Raw genomic sequence first — 20589 nt, forward strand, 5'->3', positions numbered from 1 at the left:
GGAAGGAGAAGAAAGGGAAGAATGAAGGGGGGGGGTAAACAGAAGAACCATGAGAGACTATGGACTCTGGGAAACAAACTGAGGGCTTCAGAGGGGAGGGGCGTGGGGGATTGGGATAGGCCAGTGATGGGTATTAAGGAGGGCACTATTGCATGGTGCACTGGGTGTTATACGCAATTAATGAACCGTGGAACATTACATCAAAAACTAGGGATGTACTGTATAGTGACTAACATAATAAAAAATTATTATAAAATAAATTAAATAAATAAATAAATAATTTCCATATTAAAAAAATGTATAGCATTAGTGAATGGCAAAGCTAAGGTTTAATGCCTTCTGTTCTATAGAACTATCTCTCTGACTACAATGCTTCCTGCCTCTTATATTCTATAGCAGGCAAGAAGAGGAGAGGGGTATGTTTACTTATTCAAAAAGCTCAGGCTTGTCTGAAAGAAAAACGATTTTAAAATAAACAATAATTTCCCAAAATAAAGTGCAATCCCAGGGAGTAAAAGGGAATCACATGGGTACATTTTCTTTTTTTCTTTTTTTTAAGATTTATTTATTTATTTGACAGAGAGAGAGATACAGAACAAGCAGGGGGAGAGGCAAAGGGAGAGAAAGCAGGCTCCCTGCTGGAAACCTGATATAGGGCTCGATCCCAGGACCCTGGGATCATGACCTGAGCCGAAGGCAACCGACTGAGCCACCCAGGAGCTCCACACATGGGTACATTTTCAAAACCAAGCAATGTCTAAGGACTCCAGCCTAGGCCATGGAATAGAAACTCAGAAGGGGGCCAAAAATATTTTGTCAAAAACATCATAACATTTCTACATAATTATGGTTTGTTTTTGAATTTTCGTGTAAACCAGACCCCCACTCCCCCGCCAAGAAATCTGGGCAGCCCTTCAGTCCACACGCATAATCTCTATTTTTAAATGTAAAAATCTGGTCATGAGCACAACTCACTTACCAAGATGGCATAAAATAACAAAGCATGACCTAGCTCAGGAAATTACTACATGGACAACACTTTAAGCCACCAGTGTTACCTCGGACCATTAAAGAGCCTCCCCTAGGGTTCAGCAAATCTTGGCAACTACTATGGGCCTAGGCTATGAAAAGCAATAGATGGTGAGTTGAAAATACAGCCCACCATTTACAGGAACTTCAAGGAATCATAGAGCAAAATTTCTTGCCTCAACACTAAAGTCTGAATTAATCAGGGATGATTCAGTATAAGAGCCCATGCCAGGTAACCCAATAAAAGAAACGTATTACAAGAAACCTGTTGCTCTGGGTAGTACAGACATTTTAACAGTAGTTATTCTTTCAATCCATGAGCATGGAATGTTTTTCCATTTCTTTTTGTCTTCCTCAATTTCTTTCATTAGTGTTCTGTAGTTTTTGGAGTACAGATCCTTTACCGCTTCACAGTTAGGTTTATTACTAAGTATCTTATGGTTTTAGGTACAATTGTAAATGAGATCGATTCCTTAGGCAACCTACACATTCAATGCAATCCCTATCAAAATACCATCAACATTTTTCACAGAGCTGGAACAAAGAATCCTAAAATTTGTATGGAACCAGAAAAGACCCCAATAGCCAAAGTAATGTCAAAAAAGAAACCCAAAGCTGGTGGCATCACAATGCCAGACTTCAAGCTATATTGCAAAGCAGTAATCATCAAGACAGTATGGTACTGGCACAAAAACAGACATAGGATCAATGGAACACAACAAAGAATCCAGAAATGGACTCTCAACTCTATGGCCAATAATCTTCGACAAAGCAGGAAAGAATATCCAATGGAAAAATGACAGTCTCTTAAATAAATGGTGCTGGAAATATTGGACAGCCACATGTAGAAGAATGAACCTGGACCATTTTCTTACACCAAACACAAAGATAAACTCAAAATGGATGAAAGACATAAATGTGAGACAGGAATCCATCAAAATCCTAGAGGAGAACAGAGGCAGCAACCTCTTCGTTCTTGGCCGCAGCAATTTCTTGCTAAACACATCTCCAAAGGCAAGGGGAACAAAAGCAAAAATAAACTACTGGGACTTCATCAAGATAAAAAGCTTCTGCACATCAAAGGAAACAGTCAACAAAATTAAAAGGCAACCTATGGAATGGGAGAAGATATTTGCAAACGACATATCAAATAAAGGGCTAATAACCAAAATCTATAAAGAACTGATCAAAGTCAACACCCCAAAAACAAAAATTCCAGTCAAAAAATGGGTAGAAGACATGAACAGACATTCCTACAAAGAAGACAGCCAAATGGCCAACAGACACATGAAAAAAATGCTCCATACCACTAGGCATCAGAAAAACACAAATCAAAACCACAATGAGATACCACCACACACCAGTCAAAATGGCTAAAATTAGCAAGACAGGTCACAATGAATGTTGGCGAGGATGCGGAGAAAGGGGAACCCTCTTACACTGTTGGTGGGAATGCAAGCTGGTGCACCCACTCTGGAAAACAGTATGGAGGTTTCTCAAGAAGTTAAAAATAGAGCTACCCTACAACTCAGAAGTTGCACTACTAGGTATTTACCCAAAGATACAAATGTAGCGATCCGAAGGGGCACCTGCACCCCAATGTTCATAGCAGCAATTTCCACAGTAGCCAAACTGTAGAAAGAGCCACGATGTCCATTGACAGATGAATAGATAAAGAATATGTGGTATATACGATGGAATATTACTCAGCCATCAGAAAGGATGAATACTTACCATTTACATTGACATGGATGGAACTGGAGGGTAATAGGCTGAGAGAAATAAGTCAATCAGGGAAAGATAATTATCATATGGTTTCACTCATATGAGAAATATAAGAAACAGGGCAGAGGACTGTAGAGGAAGGAAGGGAAAGCAGAATGGGAAGTCATCAGAGAGGGAGAAAAACCATGAGAGACTCTTAACTATAGGAAACAAACTGAGGGTTGCTGGAGGGGAGATGAGTCGGGGAATGGGGTACTTGGGTGATGGGCATTAAGGAGGTCATGTGATATGAAGAGAACTGGGTGTTATGCGAAACTGATAAATTACTGAACACTACATCTGAAACTAATGATGTATATAAGTTGGCTAATTTAATTTAAATTTTTAAAAAAGGAAATAGGTTGCAGAAATTTTGGGAGAGCTGAAAGGTTAAAAAGGTGAAAGTTTAGCAACACAGAGATTAACAACAGCAGGAGGTCTCTACTGTACCCACAGATGAAGGGGCAAAAGCAGGAGGTGGTGATATCCTGGGAGTCAGGGCAATCCAACAAAGTTGGGATCACAAGGAAGGGGCTGTCTGGCAAAACCATGAAGGAAATACAGCCACTGCTGGAGATGCNCCCCAAAAAAAAAAAAAAAAAAAAAAAAAAAAAAAGGAGAAATACCCAGACTTCTCCTTTGTACCTGCCCTTCAATCTCCTCCTAGAATTTCCTATTAGCTGAACCTAGCCAGAATCCAGATAACAAGGGAGCCCAGGAAGCGCAATTTTTAGGGGGTTGGCCCCTGCAATAAGAAGAATGGGCAAAGGATGAGAAATGAAATAAACTGTAAAAGGTGGCCTACACAAAATATCCTCATACCTTCAAAAGGCTAGTCTATCTGAAAGCTGTATGCAACCCACAATTTATATGGATTTTTCAATACTGTAGCATATTATCAAAGCACAATTATTTTATGGAGTATAAAGCGTAAAAACACAGACAACATTCTAGTTTTGCTAACGTAATTTTAAAATTTTTGTTTGCAAATGAAATCAATAACAATAGAAAATTTTTAAACATTCTAATTGAAAATGTATCATTTGGCTATCACTTGAAAAAGTATTTATGTCTTAGATTTTAAACCAATACATACGCATAATCATTCAAGTAGTAGCTTAAATCTTTATTGAAACGAGGAGGGCTATAAATGAACTCAATCAACCATATTTAATCAAGTGATACGTATCCCATTTTTTGAAGTTATTTTACTACTAGAGCATAGCAGGGTGTTTTATGTGTACTGGAAGCCCCCTTCAAAACATTGTCTCAGATAATTTAAAAAGAGCAGTTGAAAAGATGTGCAAATAAGATTTTATTAAACATAGTTCATACTTCTTCAACTATTGTTTCCGAGGCCCTTAGTTTCAGTAATGTTACTACAGCAAATGTCATCATTCTTAGAGGAAAGTTATTTGGGAATGAAATGTTTTACTTCCTCCTCAAAGAGAAGGCAGACAAAATAAGAAAGAGAAAAATATACATGTAGATATATAACCATATATATGTAGAAATAATTCAGTAAAGAGATCAGGAATTTAAAAAACAAATGAAAACCATACAATAACAGAAGTTCAGCTTTGTTTCAATTATGAGTCAGAAACAAATAACAGAATTAAAGTATTCACCTACAGTTTCATAGCTGCCAGAATCTCTCCAACAGAATTTCTAGACACAGTGAAACACTTTATGTTACATAACCATGCTGTTATCTCCAAAATGTGCTCATTTTTTTTTCCAAAAGAGATAATGGCTTTGTAAGGTGGCACGTGCTGGCATGAAATGACAGTATTAATATTAAGGAAATATTTATTGGATCTTATGTTAAAGACCTTCTCAAGTAAAAGCATTTGGATTTTATCCTGAAGATAACAGGGAGTCATGACAGATTTTAAACAATAAAGTACTACAATCAGATGATTTGCATTTTAGCTTTGGTGACACAGTGGAGGATGGACCAGAGAGTGTTGGGGCTAAATTTGAGAGTAGTTGGAAAACTACTGTACAAATACAGCAAACCTACTGAGGATCTTATCTAGGGCTGAAGTTGTGGGGCTGAAAAGGTTGCAAGATATTATTATAATTATTCATTTAATAACAAGCAGAGGGAAACCAGAGTACCTTGCCTAATATCTTTTCTTACTATCATCCTATGGAAAAAATTCCAGTAGGGACAAGAGGCTAAATTCATTGGTCAGGGACAAAACTGTGGATTAGCAAAGCAAAGAGTGCAGCAATACACATAAGTCGGAAGAGTCCGTAGGGCAGAAGTATGATACAGGGTGAGGTTGTGGAGAGGAGGAGACCAACCAGCAGGGAGACACATTTAAACCAGGTTCGGAGTATAGACACATGGATGGTGTCATTACAATATTTGCTCAAGGTGGGTAAAAGTAAAGCACACTTATTTCTTTGAGAATGAAGAAAAGAATGAAAGATTCCATATATTAGAAATAAATTAATTAGGGGCGCCTGGGTGGCTCAGTTGTAAAGCGTCTGCCTTCGGCTCAGGGCGTGATCCCGCATTCTGGGATCGAGCCCCAGATATCAGGCTCCTCTGCTGGGAGCCTGCTTCTTCCTCTCCCACTCCCCCTGTTTGTGTTCCCTCTCTCGCTGGCTGTCTCTATCTGTCAAATAAATAAATAAAATCTTAAAAAAAAAAAAAGAAATTAATTAATTAAATTTGTTTGTTTATTTATTAAATTAATTGATTAAAAAGTTTTAGTGAGCCCATACTCTCAGGAATACTGTCCATTTCTAAGAGTTGTAGGTTTGCCATTCCCTGAGAGTACTATTCTCTCTGGCATTCATGTCTTTCTACATGACATCACAAGAACCAGGTAGTTTTTCCCACATGCTAAAATTTACCAGGATAATTCTTACTAATCCTTTAATACTCAGTTCACTGTAGCCTCATCTAAGAAGTCCGCTAACTTGCCGCACCACCTTCCCACAACACCCTGCTGGAAAAAACATGCTTTTGCTATGTTTTCTTATTACAATGTACTTACCCCTATTAGAGCTAGAGGTACACATCATGGTTAGCCTCTGACAAGTCCCAGGGTATGCCAGTTGTCCCAGCATCCCTTCCAGGTCAGTGTTTGTTCTGGGCAAAAACATTTGCCATAGATGACAAAATCTGCGGTCAACTTAATCACAGCCTCTGTCAGTCTCTCCCACTAAACTCCTTTAAGCCAGGAACTGTGTGTTGTATTCCTCCCACAGGGTAAAACATATCTGCCTACTGGTAGGTTTATAGAAAAGAGAAAGTAAAATGCTACCACATCCCTCAAAACAATCTAAATAAATTATTCTACCATAATTATAACTACATACAACTTTAAAACTCTTCTTCCTTAAACAGAGCAGTTTACCTAATTTCTGTAAGAATGGGAAGGGGAAGACTCTACAAATAGAAAATTCACTGTTTATGTTTTCTTAGGTTTGCTATAAACCTAGGCCTCATATACTACAAGATTTTATTTCATTTTTAAATATTTGGAAATATCTCTCAACGTTGTAATTTTCTGCAAGAGACCCTTTCTTACTTACTTTAAAGGTTAATGGTCATAAGCTCTCGGTTTGGAGTGATCAATGACCAGTCTAATCTATTTTCCTGCTACAATCACTTTATTCTGCAAATTAGAAAACTGAGCATCATATTTTAACTTTAAGTTACAACAATCTTGTTTTTCTCAGAAGTTATAAAGACCTAAATGCAAAATTTAAAAATTATGGAAGTATTACTAAGTGCCTGACACTGAGATAAGTGCTTTTATATAAAATTACAACTCAACATAGTGCAGTGGTTACAAGCACAGATTCTGGAGCCAGACCAATGGGGTCTGAATCCCAGGTCCACAACCTAACAGCTGCATGATCTTGGTAAAATCATCTAACCTCTTTGTGTCTGTTTCCTTACATGTTAAATGAAAATAATAATAGAATCTACCTCATAGGTTTTAGGAGAATTTAATGATTATTCATGTCAAATAATAATAATAATTACTCATGTCAAACACATAGAACTTTGCATAACACAGAGTAAATTCTATATTCATATTTAATATTATTATATTATTTTAATCATACCCAACTTGGGTTCAAATACACAGTCTGATACTTGATTACTTAACTGTATATCCATAAGCAAATTACTTAACCTCTCTAGACGCCTACTTCATCTATAAGACAGAATAATACCTACCTCAATAGATGTGAGGATTCAATGAAATAAAGTATGTAAAAGTATGTTGTGAGCTTCACAAAATGCCTGTGCCTGACCATTAATTATTAGCCATTAATGGGCAGATCAGATTCAAATTTTGATTCTACCTCTTAGAAACAGTTTAATCTTGACATATGCTTAACTTCTCTAAGCCTGATTTTCTTTATCTAAATCAGCATTAGTAATACTTACTCTGAAGAATTGTTATAATAATTGTATTTATTTCATATACATTTATTGAGCACCTATTATGTACCAGGCTCTGAACTAAGCATGATGCATGGTGGTAAACAAGAAAGAGCTCCTACAGAACTTACAAACCTCAAACATTAAGACAAGTATTTAGAGTAGAGTAGAAAGTATACAGATTGCTATGGGTCTGTACAAATGGGGCCCTAAACTACTCTAGGGAGTCCTAAAAAGGAAAATATTATAGATGATACAAGTTAAACTCCTTGTTCAAAGACTGGCACAGGTTAAGTATTTCAAAAATGTTAACTATAATTGGTCGTTTTTTAAAAGCCTTCAAAGTATTTTCTCCATTTTTAGATGGATAGAATGAGATTCAAAGACACAAAATAATTCCCAAGATTAGTTAGGCTAGGACTCAGAGCCAGGTCAACTGTCTCCACACATTGCTCTTCCCATAACTGCAAAGTTAACTCCTGATGCCAAAGGAGAATAATGTTTACTTAAAAACTCCAAATATTCTTCTAATTTTGGCACTTTTCATTAACACCCAGAACAATCTTAGAAACACCAAGCCTCAATTTTCCAAGCCTACAGAAGGATGAAGAATACTATATGCCCAGGGACACCTGGGTGACTCAGTCAGTTAAGCATCAGGCTCTTGATTTTGGCTCAAGTCATGATCTCAGGGTTCTGAGATCAAGCCCCACACTGGGCTCCGTGCTCAGCAGGGAGTCTACTTGAGGACTCTCTCTCTCCCTCTCTCTCTCTGCCCTTCTCCCACCCCCCCCTCAAAATAAATAAGTAAATCTTTTTTTTAAAAAACAAAGAATACTATATGCCCAGCAAAGCATGAAATACCCAGAGTATCTCTCTCTTCAGATCCCTATCGAAATATACAACCTTTACTTAAGTCCTTGTTCTCAAGGTATGATTTTGGGGGGAACCCAATCTAAGGTTCCTATGTTGTAGGGTTGTTCTAAGGATTGGTAATGACACATATAAATATACCCACAAAAGTGCCTGGCACATTTTAGCACTCCTGAAATGATATTATATATGTGCCAGAATTATTATGTGAAGTTGATAGGCATATATTGTGCTGTCTCTTTTATATATTATCCTAATTTGCATAATAGTTCTGCAATATAGATACTTCTTTTCTTAATTTTACAGAAGAGTAAAAGCTAATATATGAAACCAGGTCTGTCTGAAACCAAAATCTGTACTCTTGGCATTATACTATTCGGCTATTAAAAAAAAAAAGTTAACATATGCCTTCCAGATTCATGCATGTTGTCACGAATAGGAAGATTTAGTTCTCTTTTATAGCTGAATAATATTCCTTTGTATATATAATATATACATATATATTATATATATACGTGTGTGTGTGTGTGCATGTGTGTCACGTTTTCTTTGTCCATTCACATATGGAAGGACATTTTTGTTGTTTTGATATATTGGTTATTTTGAATAATGCTGCAATAAAATCAATTTCGCAGAAACAGGAAATAGAAAGGTGGTTGCCAGAGGCTGGGGGAAGGGGAAATGAAGTGATATAACTGAAAGGTACAGATTTTCAGTTATATGAATAAGTTCTGAGGATCTAACATTTGTACACCACGATGACTATAGTTATTGATACAGTATGGTATACTTGAAAGTTGACAAAAGTAGATCTTAAGGATTTTTACCACACAGAAAAGTTAACTATGATAATTATGTGGAGTGACAGATGCATTAATTATCTTAATCTCAATAATTACATATAGTGTACATATATATATATATATTAGACCATCACATTGGACTCTTTAAATATATACAATTATATTTGTCAACTTTCTTCAAAAAGTTAAAAAGAAAAAGTATATCAACCATTTGGATATCTAAAAAAAAAGAAAAGGTGAGATATTATCTTAAAACTCACGATTTCTATTCTAGTCATGGCACATTTTCATACTGTGCCAAGAATAAAAACTATTTTCTTTCAAAAGGAAATAAAACATTAATTTTCAAAGATTACACAAATAAATGTAGTAAAATTTCATTGGAGAAATTAAAATTAAAAGTTTTAAGTTTTCATTTCCATTACTTTAGAATGGTATATAAACAACTGAACTGTATCTGTATTTTACTGACCCTTTTTCATGACACAGTAATTTAAATATCATACTAAGTCTGGGGCCAACCAATTAATTTGTAGTGTAAATTATATTGTTCTTCTCATATTCAATATACACATACTCACATTAATCATAAAACAATACTTGTATTGCATATGATGGCAACCAAACAGTATTTATTTGGATCGCTTATTTTAAAACAAGTAGACAATTTTTTATTTTTCCTATCACAAAACCTTTATTATCTTATTGTACTAAATATCTATATATCTATATTTTCAACAATATATCTATTACTCATATGTCATAAACTGACCTATAATAAGGTAATATGTATATATAATGGTTAAAAGTATGGCCTTTGGAGCCAGGAAATTCTCACTTCAAATTTAGCTATACCTCTGCCAGTCATGCAATTCCAGAGAAATAACTTTACATTCCTGAGCATTAGTTTTCTCACCTACAAAGAGAGATATAACATCTCAGAAGGTTTCTGTATTAAATGAGGTAAATTATGTATATCACTTATCATAGTGTCTGATGAACAATAAATAATTGATATTTTATTGGTTTTTCTTCTTAACATTCTTGCTATTTTTGTTAAATTTGTATCTAAATGTAAAAATATTTTACTTATCTTAAAATCTCACTTTATGAAATCATTTTGTTCACTATCTATCCTCCCTCACTTATTCATACATTTATTGAGCTCCTTGTTCTCTGACTGATAGTACAGTAGGCACTGGAGAACCAAATAAGAAACCATCCCTGATTTCAAGATTGCAGTGAAAAGGAAAAAGAAAGAAATATAATAAAGGCTAGCATATAAAAGCCTAAGAGGTACCTGTAAATATGAGGTAGAGACAGCCAAACTTGCCCAAGAGGTACTGTTTCTCAGAAGAAGAAATCCTGGACAGGTCTGAATTAACATTTTACCAGTAAGAGAAAGGGATCTAGGTCACAGAGAAAACAGTACCTGCAAACACATGAAGACTTGAGAAAAGCTGGTAGACTGGGGAACAGCAAGCAATTATTCATGAGAGCTATAAGAAAGTTAATCTCTCCCTACCTTTCTATTGCTCAAATTACTTCATCAACAAATAAATACAGTATTAAATTAGTGCTTAATTTCATAAGCACTCTGCTTGGTTCTTTGGGAGACCAGGGATTAATCAGATTCAGATTCTGTCCTGAAGCAGATTAAATGTAGTAGAAGAGAACAAACTTTTTTAAAAATCAGAAAGGGTCAGGTATCTATAGAAGGATAAAATTAGGGTGGTCTTGCTGTTTTTCTGAAGGAAATACTACTTATAGAGAGAGGGGTATGGAAAAAAACAGACCAGGGACACTGGAGTTCATATTCGACCTGCAGAACTTATTTCTCATGAGAAAAACAGATTAGCCACTGGTTCAGGGCCAGGCAATATACGAAGTACTTTACACATTCTACAACTCAGAAAGAAAAAAATACTTACGGGGGTCTATCTGAAAGCAATATACTCCATCCACATGAAGCAATACTTCCCAATTATTGAATCTCTTAACCACTTTACTCTTCTGTAAGTCTGGATCCACCTAAAAGAATCCTGTTCAACACAGCATATCAGGCAACCACAGTCAGTAGCTCAGAGTTAGCACATAAGAGAATACCCCTCTAATTTCTCTGTTTTAAGTAATCTAAAATAAATCCCTGGATTTAAATTTATCAGATGAATGCTGCATATGTCAAACAAATTGTTTCAAGTGCCAACTAAACTTCTTTTTACTAAGAAGCCCTTTTGCATTATGCCCTGAGTCTACAATGGAGGATGTGACAGAATACAGTCCTATAAAATATATTGCTATAAACATCATAGGGATATTGTTGAGGATACTATTCATCACATTTCAGTGATTGCTTTAGGAAAACCAATAGGAAGAATTTCATAAGATCTCAATATTTGGTTTATTTTTATCTTATGGACATTGTTTTTCTCTTGGCACTGGCTACGAGAAAACTCTCAGTTAAATTTATTACCTACCTGTAGCAAATTTATGAGAACTCAGAGCATGCATGCATTTTATGTATTCATCGGGCTGAATTTTCTTTTGCTATTTCCCCTTTCTGAGATTTTCTCACTGATCTATTTTTTAAATATTATTATTATTTTGTATATATTTTGGTAAGATGTTTTAATTGTTTAAACAATGAGATATATATATTTTTTCCTATAGGATGTAGGATAGACATCATTCCCCATTAAATGATGAGAAACTATGGCTCAGTTTTCAAGTAAGGATTTAAATTTTAGCCTGACTCCAAAGGGTGTGCACTTAAGCATTCTACTATTACTCCAAGGTTTAAGCACTACTAGAACAGATACAACTGATATAAACCAATTGTTCATACACTGCTGGACAAATATGCACTATTAATTTGGATACTATGTAGGTCAAATTGGGTAATTTCTTCTACTGAGCTTTTCAGTAAAGGACGGAAAAAGATAACTAAGGTTAAGGAAAATATGATCTAAGAAAGAAATTTGGATTATTTCAGACTGTAGGTAAACCAAAATAACACACGATCTTTAAAAGAATAATTCCAACCCTTATAGAGTTATTATTATAAAGACCCTTCCTATCTTTAACTGAGGTAAAAAGAATTCAAGAGATATTTTCTAGACACCAGATATATCCCAGACAAGGCAATAATGCAAAATTCAAGAAAAGTAGAAGAAATTGTTCTTAATTATGTGGACAGTGTTCAGCTCTGACCAGAAGAACAACGCTACAGTACTAATTATGGGTTGAATTATGTGCCCCCAAGTTCATATTAAAGTCCTAACACCCAATACCTCAGAATGTTACCTTACTGGGAAATAGCATCTCTACAACGGTAATCAAGTTAAAACATGGTCATTAAGGTGGCCCCTGATCCAATATGACTGGCAGCCTCATAAAAAGGGAATATTTAGAGAAAGGCATGCATTCCAGGAGAATGCCAAGTAAAGATGAAGGCAGGGATCAGGGTAATGATTCTACAAAGCAAAGAATACCAAATCACCAGAAGCTAGACAAAAGACATGGAATATATTCTTCACAACCCTTAGAAGAAACCAACCCTACTGACGCCTTGATCTCAGATTTCCAGAACTGTGAGATAATAAATTTTTAAGCCACACAGTTGGTGGTTCTTTGTTATGACGGCCTTAGCAAACTAAAGTAGCATGTAATAAACAAGGAGAAAAATCTTACATAAACAAGTTTTCAATTGTTGAAAAACAACCAATGTTCTTAGGATTCAGAGACGTGTCAGATAACTGACACTGCCATGTCCCTCAAACCAATGACACACCCACATGCATGCACATACATTATGAAAACCAAAAATAATTAACAATTATTTCTAAAACAAAATTATGTTTACCTCTCTCATTAAAATTTTCAACATATTCTGAACACCGAATATGTGCCATTCAGTGTATTAGGCTCGGGGCACAAAAAAGTTAACAAGATCCAATTCCTACTGGATGGAAATTTATAATCAAGTTTCAATCTTCCCATTCAGAACACCCACAGCATTTGATGATTGTGATGCAATATTACTTTTGCCGTTTGGTTTGTGTTAAACTGAATCTGTTCCCTAATCACTTCTTTATAGGGAAACCTCCTCTCTGACAAAGACTAAGTTCTGTGAGCATTTCATGCAGAACCAGGTACATGATAAACATTGAATAATTAATGATTTATCATATAGTCAAATTATATCAGTTTTATCCCAAGAGAAATAATACCTGAAAAGTTATTTTATAAAATATAAGGTGCTATATCAATGCTCATTAGTATTACCATTATACCATTAAATAATCACTTACAGCAACAAAACACAGCATTTCATTTTCAAGTATTTCCAAGTTAATTCTTTAAAAAGTGATTTTTCCCTGACAACTTAGTCCACTATGATGAAATAATAAATGGGTTGAATCACACTGAATGGTCAAATGAATTGGATTTTGAAACAATCTAAGACAAATTCAAAAGCAACGGTCTTTAATACACTCACCACTTTCAAAGCAAGCATCAAAGATAAGATGTCCTTTCTTGGGCTGTCCACAGTATCCAGATGGAAGCACCATATATTTGCTCACATTCCCTCCGATGGCATCGTCATTTCCCATATCATTGCCTATTAAAAAAAAAAGGCTCATGTTTAACAGAAATCAAAATATATTTAGGAATATAAGTCCATATGACTTTTATTATTAATTTGCCCCTCCCCTGTCATTTATTGTTTATCCAGACAGTAAGAAATGAACTATATAATGTTGTAGAGTAGAAACAAGATACATTTTGAAATCAGAAACATAAGGTTTGAAATCTCACCTCTACTAATTATTAATTTTGTGCTACAAAGCAATCAGCTTAATACCCTTAAGACTCAGTTTTTCTCATCCGTAATTAAGGAATGGCAAAACCAATCCTTCAAAATTATATTATGAGAATTAGATATGAAAATATCTTTAAAAAAAACTGTTTAGTTAATCATTTTAATTCAAATAAAACAATTCTATAACTAGTATTATAACTTCCTAATATTCCACAACCAGAAATAATTTGAGAACTACTGAATTAACATAGAAGTTATAGTACACTGTTGGTGAGAATACAAGCTGGTGCAGCCACTCTGGAAAACAGTATGGAGGTTCCTCAAGAAGTTAAAAATAGAGCTACCCTACAACCCAGCAGTTGCACTACTAGGTATTTACCCCAAAATACAAATGTAATGATCCGAAGGGGCACCTGAATTCCAATGTTCATAGCAGCAATGTCCGCAATAGCCAAACTGTAGAAAGAGCCAAAATGTCCATCAACAAAATGGATAAAGAAGATGTGGTATACTGGGGCACCTGGGTGGCTCAGTTGTTAAGCGTCTGCCTTCAGCTCAGGGCGTGATCCCAGGTTCCTGGGATCGAGCCCCACATCAGGCTCCTCCGCTATGAGCCTGCTTCTTCCTCTCCCACTCCCCCTGCATGTGTTCCCTCTCTCACTGGCTGTCTCTCTCTCTCTGTCAAATAAATAAATAAAATCTTTAAAAAACAAACAAAAAAAAAGACGTGGTATATATACAATGGAACATTACTCAGCCATCAGAAAGGATGAATACTTAACCATTTAATTTGACATGGATGGAACTGGAGGGTAATAGGCTGAGTGAAATAAGTCAATCAGAGAAAGACAATTATATAGTTTCACTCATATGCAGAATATAAGAAACAGCGCAGAGGATCATAGGGGAAGGGAGGGAAAACTGAATGGGAAGTCATCAGAGAGGGAGAAAAACCATGAGAGACTCTTAACCAAAGGAAACAAACTGAGGGTTGCTGGAGGGGAGGTGGGTGGGGGGACTGGGTGATGGGCATTAAGGAGGTCACATGATGTGATGACCACTGGGTGTTATACACAATTGATGAATTATTGAACACTGCATCTGAAAGTAATGATGGCTAATAGAATTTAAAATTTTAAAAAAAGGAATTATATTTCTTTTTTTTTTTTAAGATTTTATTTATTTATTTAACAGAGAGAAGGACAGCCAGCGAGAGAGGGAACACAAGCAGGGAGAGTGGGAGAGGAAGAAGCAGGCTTTCCCAGCGGAGGAGCCTGATGCGGGGCTCCATCCCAGGGCTGGGATGATGCCCTGAGCCAAAGGCAGATGCTTAACGACTGAGCCACCCAGATGCCCCAAGAACTTATATTTCTTAATAGGAACTTTAATTTTTTTTTAATTTTAGAAGTTTCTAGTTGGATGTAGAAAGTTGGAAAAATCATAGCTTCCACCTTAATAAGATATATCCCAACAAGGAACAAAATTATAACTTACAAAAATCTATCAGAAAATGGAGATTGCAGGGCAACAATAATCTAATACCCAAGGAAAGTCAGGCCCTTCCAAAAAAAGAGGGAAGCAAGCACTTTACAGCAGTGCACAGGAGGAAGAAATGCTGGGTGCCATACAAGTGAGTTAAAAGAATTAAGCTAATTTTTTTTTAACTATTAAAAGTCAAATATAGCAAATAGGAGGGTATAGAACCTCAGAGTCATAGACAGAAAGGGAGTTCACACCCACTGGCAGACTCTTCTGTACATGCCTCCATCAGGTGTTTAGGAGAAAGATTAGAGGGAGGGCAGAAAACTAGAAAATGCCTTTCATTGTAATGCAGGAATGGAGAAGGGGATGGGCTTCTGTTATAGAAAAGGCATGAAGCCGCACCAATATCGGTTTCCCTTATGGAGAAGAAAAGGACCTTAAGCCACTAGGGGAGAAATAGAAAACCTTAGAACCTCAGTGCACAAATAAGACTCCAAACAGGAGGAGGAACAGCAAAAGAAAATATCCTCTATACCTGTAGGAGGGGAAGAAAAGACTGTCTCACACAAGACCCATCAATGATTCAAGGCAGAGATAAAAGAGGGAAGACCGATGGGATCATTGAAAAAATTCCACCCCAAGACCACAGCATACAGGACCTGCCTAAGGTTAGGTCCTGGTCTTAGGCTAGACCAAGACAACAGAAATACTCGTGCCCCCTCTGTACTAAAATAGCAAGCACTAAAACACAACTGTAATCTACTGCTAGAAGTGAGACTAAAGCAGAAATAAACCCTGTCTGTGGCAGGAGTACCCACTAAAGGACAAAAGTTTAGGGTGGAGCAGATGAATGAGGAAAAACTCTCAGTCACTCTAGCCTTTTCCCTCAGGAATAAGGTAACCCTAAAGACTCCACCAAAAAAACTACTAAAAGTGATGAATGAATTCAGTGGGGTCACAGGATACAAATCAATATACAGAAATCTGTATATTGCATCTCTATACTATATTAATGAAGCAGCAGAAAAAGAAATTAAGAAAACAACCTGAATTTACAATTATACCAAAAATAATAAGACACCTATTAAAAAGTTAAACAAGGAGGTGTAAGACCTGTAATGTGAAAACTATAAAACACCGATGAAAAAAATTAAAGATGATACAAACAAATGGGAAGATATTCCATGTTCATGGATTAGAAAAACAACTATTGTTAAAATGCCTATACTACCCAAAGCAATCTACTGACTTAATGCAATCCCTACCAAAATACCAACAACATTTTTTCACAGAACAAGAACAAATAATTCTAAAATTTGTATGGAACCACCAAACACCCTGAACAGCCAAAGCAAACTTGAAAAAGGAAAACAAAACTAGAAGTATCACAATCCCAGATTTTAAGATATACTGCAAAGCTGTAGTAACCAAAACAGTATGGTACTGGCACAAAAACAGATACATAGATCAAGAGAACAGAATAAAGAGCCCAGAAATAAATCCATGGTTATTTGGTCAATTAATCTTTGACAAAGGAGGCAAGAATATGCAATGGGAAAAAGATAGTCTCTTCCACAAACGGTGTTAGGAAAACCAGACAGCTACACACAAAAGAATGAAATTGGACCACTTTCTTACACCATACACAAAATAAACTCAAAATGGACTTAGGACCTAAGTGTGAGATCTGAAACCATAAAAATCATCTAGAAGAGAGCACAGGCAGCAATTTCTCTGACATCAGCCATAGCAACATTTTTCTAGATATGTCTCCTCAGGCAACAGAAATAAAAGCCAAAATAAACCTTTGGGACTACATCAAAATAAAAAGCTTCTACACAGCAAACGAAATCACCAACAAAACTAAAAGTGTACAGAAAGGGTAAAGATATTGGCAAATAACATATATGATAGAGGGTTAGTATCCAAAATATATAAAGAACTTATAGAACAACACCCAAAAAGCAAATAATCCAATTTAAAAATGGACACAAGACATTTCTCCAAAGAAGACATAGGTTGACCACCAGACATGTGAAAAGATGGCCCAACATCACTCATCATCAGAAAAATGCAAATCAAAACCACAATGAAATATCACCTCACACCTTTCAGAATGGTTAAATCAAAACACAAGAAACCAGTGTTCACAAGGATGTGGAGAAAAAGGAACCATAATACACTGTTGGTAAGAATATAAACTGGTATGGCCACTATGGAAAACAGTAGGGAGGTTTCTCAAAAATTAAAAATAGAACTACCATATGACCCAGTAATTCCTCTACTGGGTATTTTCCCAAAGAATACAAAACACTAATTCAAAAGACATATACACTCCTATGTTTATTGCAGCATTATTTACAATAGCCAAATTATGGCAGCAACTCAAGTGTCCATCAACAGATGAATGGACAAAGAAGATGGGATATATCTGGAATGGATAAAGATGTGATATATAGATATAATACAATATTAGCCATAAAAAAGAATGAAATCTTACCATTTGCAACAACATAGATGGATCTAGAGTGTATGATGTTAAGCAAAATAAGTCAGAGAAAGAAAATACCATAATATTTCACTTATACATGGAATCAGAAACAAAACAAATGAATAAAGAAAAAAAGAGACAAAAGACCAGACTCTTAAATACAGAGAACAAATTGATGATTACCAGAGGGGAGGAAGGTGGGGGGATGGATGAAACAGGTGAAGGGGATTAAGAGTACACTTACCATAATGATGAGCACTGAGTAATGTACAGAATTGTTGCATCACTATATTGTATACCTGAAACTAATATAACACTACACATTAATTATACTGGAATTTAATTTTCTTAATTTTAAAAATAAAGAAATGAATTAAAATGTAAAAAAAAAGTAACCTTAGAAGAATTTGATCTAGTGATAAACTCAAGATAACCACAGCAACAATGAAACTTAACCCAGCTTAACTCTTGACTAGGTTGACATAAGCCCTCACACAAATGACCAGGAGAAGAGGTGTATCCATTTCCAGTGACAAGTAGCACTTCTATCATTGCCTACTGTTCTACACTAGGAGTCAAGTATGCAACACAAAATTGTGGAATATACAAAAAAAAGATCAAGAAAAAACAACCTACTGTATATGAAGATTGAAGTAGATTCATATATTAATTGAATACTTCAATTAATTGAAGTAGATTCAAAAATGACTAGACACTGGATTATCAGACAATGAATTAAAATAACTAAGACTGGGGCACCTGGGTGACTCAATTGGTTGAACGTCCAACTCTCGGTTTCAGCTCAGGTCATGATCTCAGGGTCATGAGATGGAGCCCCACATGGGACTCCAAGCTGGGCATGGAGCCTGCTTGGGATTCTTTCTCTCTCTCTATCTCTCTCTCTCTCTCTCTCTGCCCCACCACCCCCTAAAATAAGTAAATAAATCTTTTTTAAAAATTAAATAAAATAACTAAGATGAATATGCTAAAGCCTCTGGTGGAAAAGTAGGACAAAATGCATGAAAAAATGGGGAATTTCAGCAGATGATGGAAACTACAATAATGAGCCAAAAAGACATGCTAACACTAAAAAATACAGTAACAGAGATGAAGAATTTCTTCAATGTACTCATCAGTAAACTTGACACAGATGAGAAAGAATTAATGAACTCTAGACCAATAGAAACAAGCTGAACATAAACACAAAGATAAAAAAATAAAAGAAAAAGAAGAAACATGGCATCCAAAAGTTGTGGAACAATATCAAATGATCTAACATATGTATAACTAAAATTCCAGAAGGAGATGAGAAAGAATGGAGCAGAAGAAATATCTTAAGAGATAACACCTAAGATTTTCTTCAATTAATGAAAAATATCCAGCTACAGACCCAAGAAGCACCAAGCAAAACATTTATTTTTAAAACTTTATATATCATATATGAAAATACAAATCACATGCAAAGGAACTAAGAAAAAAATTACAGAATTACAGTGCACTACTCATAAGAAACTGTGCAAACCAGAAGTCAAGGGGATGATGTCTTTAAATTATTGAAAGAAAAACAGCTTTAAAAAATTAATGCAGGTATTTTGAGGAAAGCAAGAGATGAGAGAATTCATTATCAGCAGTCTGGTATTATAAGGTATGTTAAAGAAAGTTCTTCTGGCCTAAAGAAAATGATAACAGATATAAGCTAAGATCCACACGAAGAAATTAAGGACTCCAGAAATTTTATAAATGAAGGTAAATACAAACATTCTTATGTTTAATACTCCAAAAGATAAATGACTATCTAAAGAATAAATGGTAGCAATGTATTATGAGATTACACCACAGGTAGAAGTCAAATAAATAGCAAGAGCAGCACAAAAGATGGGAGGGAGGAATGGGAAGTATGTTGTTTTAAGTTTCTTAAACTAAATATAAAGTTGTATAACATTGTTTGAAAGTAGATGAACTATAATAAATTAAAGATGTATACTGAAAAGCCAAACACTAAAAAAAGTCATGATTTAGCCAAAATTGAAGATAAAATGAAATTAAAACAAATGGCCAATCAATCTAAAAGAAGGCATAAAACAAAAGAGGAGAAAGGGAACAAAGACCAGATGGAGCAAGCAGACAAAAACAAGCACAATATTATAGTTCATTTATCAGTGTTAAATGGTATCTACTGACACTCTGCTAGGAAAGATAAAGAAATGGTTTATATATATTATTCTCCGCTTCTCTAAAAATTTTTGTTAGTTCTATTACTATAATTATTCTGTTGAGATAGTTATCAATGTGAGCAGTATTCTTAGAGGGAATTCTGGACATTTGTTGAGGTGTTTCTTTGTTTTCATAATGATGAAAGAACAGTGATGTCACTTGGTTGGTGGAGACCAGAAATACCCGATATACTGCAAAGTAGAGGAGAGTCCAGTACAACTTTCAAATGTCCTATACAGATACTATATATGTAAAAATCCTATTCGTAATTCTTTGAGCTTAGAACCTACCTCTGTTATACACATTTTGTATAGCTTTAATAAATACTGATTTTTTCAAGAATATAACATATAAACCAAGAAAGGATTATATTTTATTTGTTCATAATTTTACCCAGAAGTACTACAATTTTAGAAAATCATGTCACCAAAAGCATTGCCACATACTCTCTTGGATTCACTAATCAGTTAACATTAGTAGCAGTTGTGTTTATAGTGATTCTACACACAAATGCAAACATTAAAACTCTATTGTGCTTTCCCCATGCCTGGATATATGCATATCCCTGTTTCCTTGTGTGTAAATCCTACTCACCCTGAAGACCCACCCACAATGTCATCTGCTCTGGGAACTCCTACCTAACCCTTCCCAAAGTGACTGTTCCTCTCTGTTCCCACAGGATCCTGTTTATACCTTT

The 20589-nt window shown here is 35.3% G+C and overlaps 1 protein-coding gene across 1 annotated transcript in view; it reads right to left on the reverse strand.

The window, feature by feature from the left end:
- The window catches only part of AGBL4 (ATP/GTP binding protein like 4), a 1364734-nt gene that overhangs the window by 1218711 nt on the left and 125434 nt on the right, over positions 1 to 20589 (reverse strand). Inside the window, exon 2 of the mRNA XM_034652232.1 lies at positions 13382 to 13504. Coding sequence (XP_034508123.1) covers positions 13382 to 13504 — 123 coding nt within the window. The remainder of the gene's footprint in view (positions 1 to 13381; positions 13505 to 20589) is intronic.

Source organism: Ailuropoda melanoleuca, chromosome 2 (assembly GCF_002007445.2).
Source record: "Ailuropoda melanoleuca isolate Jingjing chromosome 2, ASM200744v2, whole genome shotgun sequence".
Classification (NCBI taxonomy): Eukaryota; Metazoa; Chordata; class Mammalia; order Carnivora; family Ursidae; genus Ailuropoda; species Ailuropoda melanoleuca.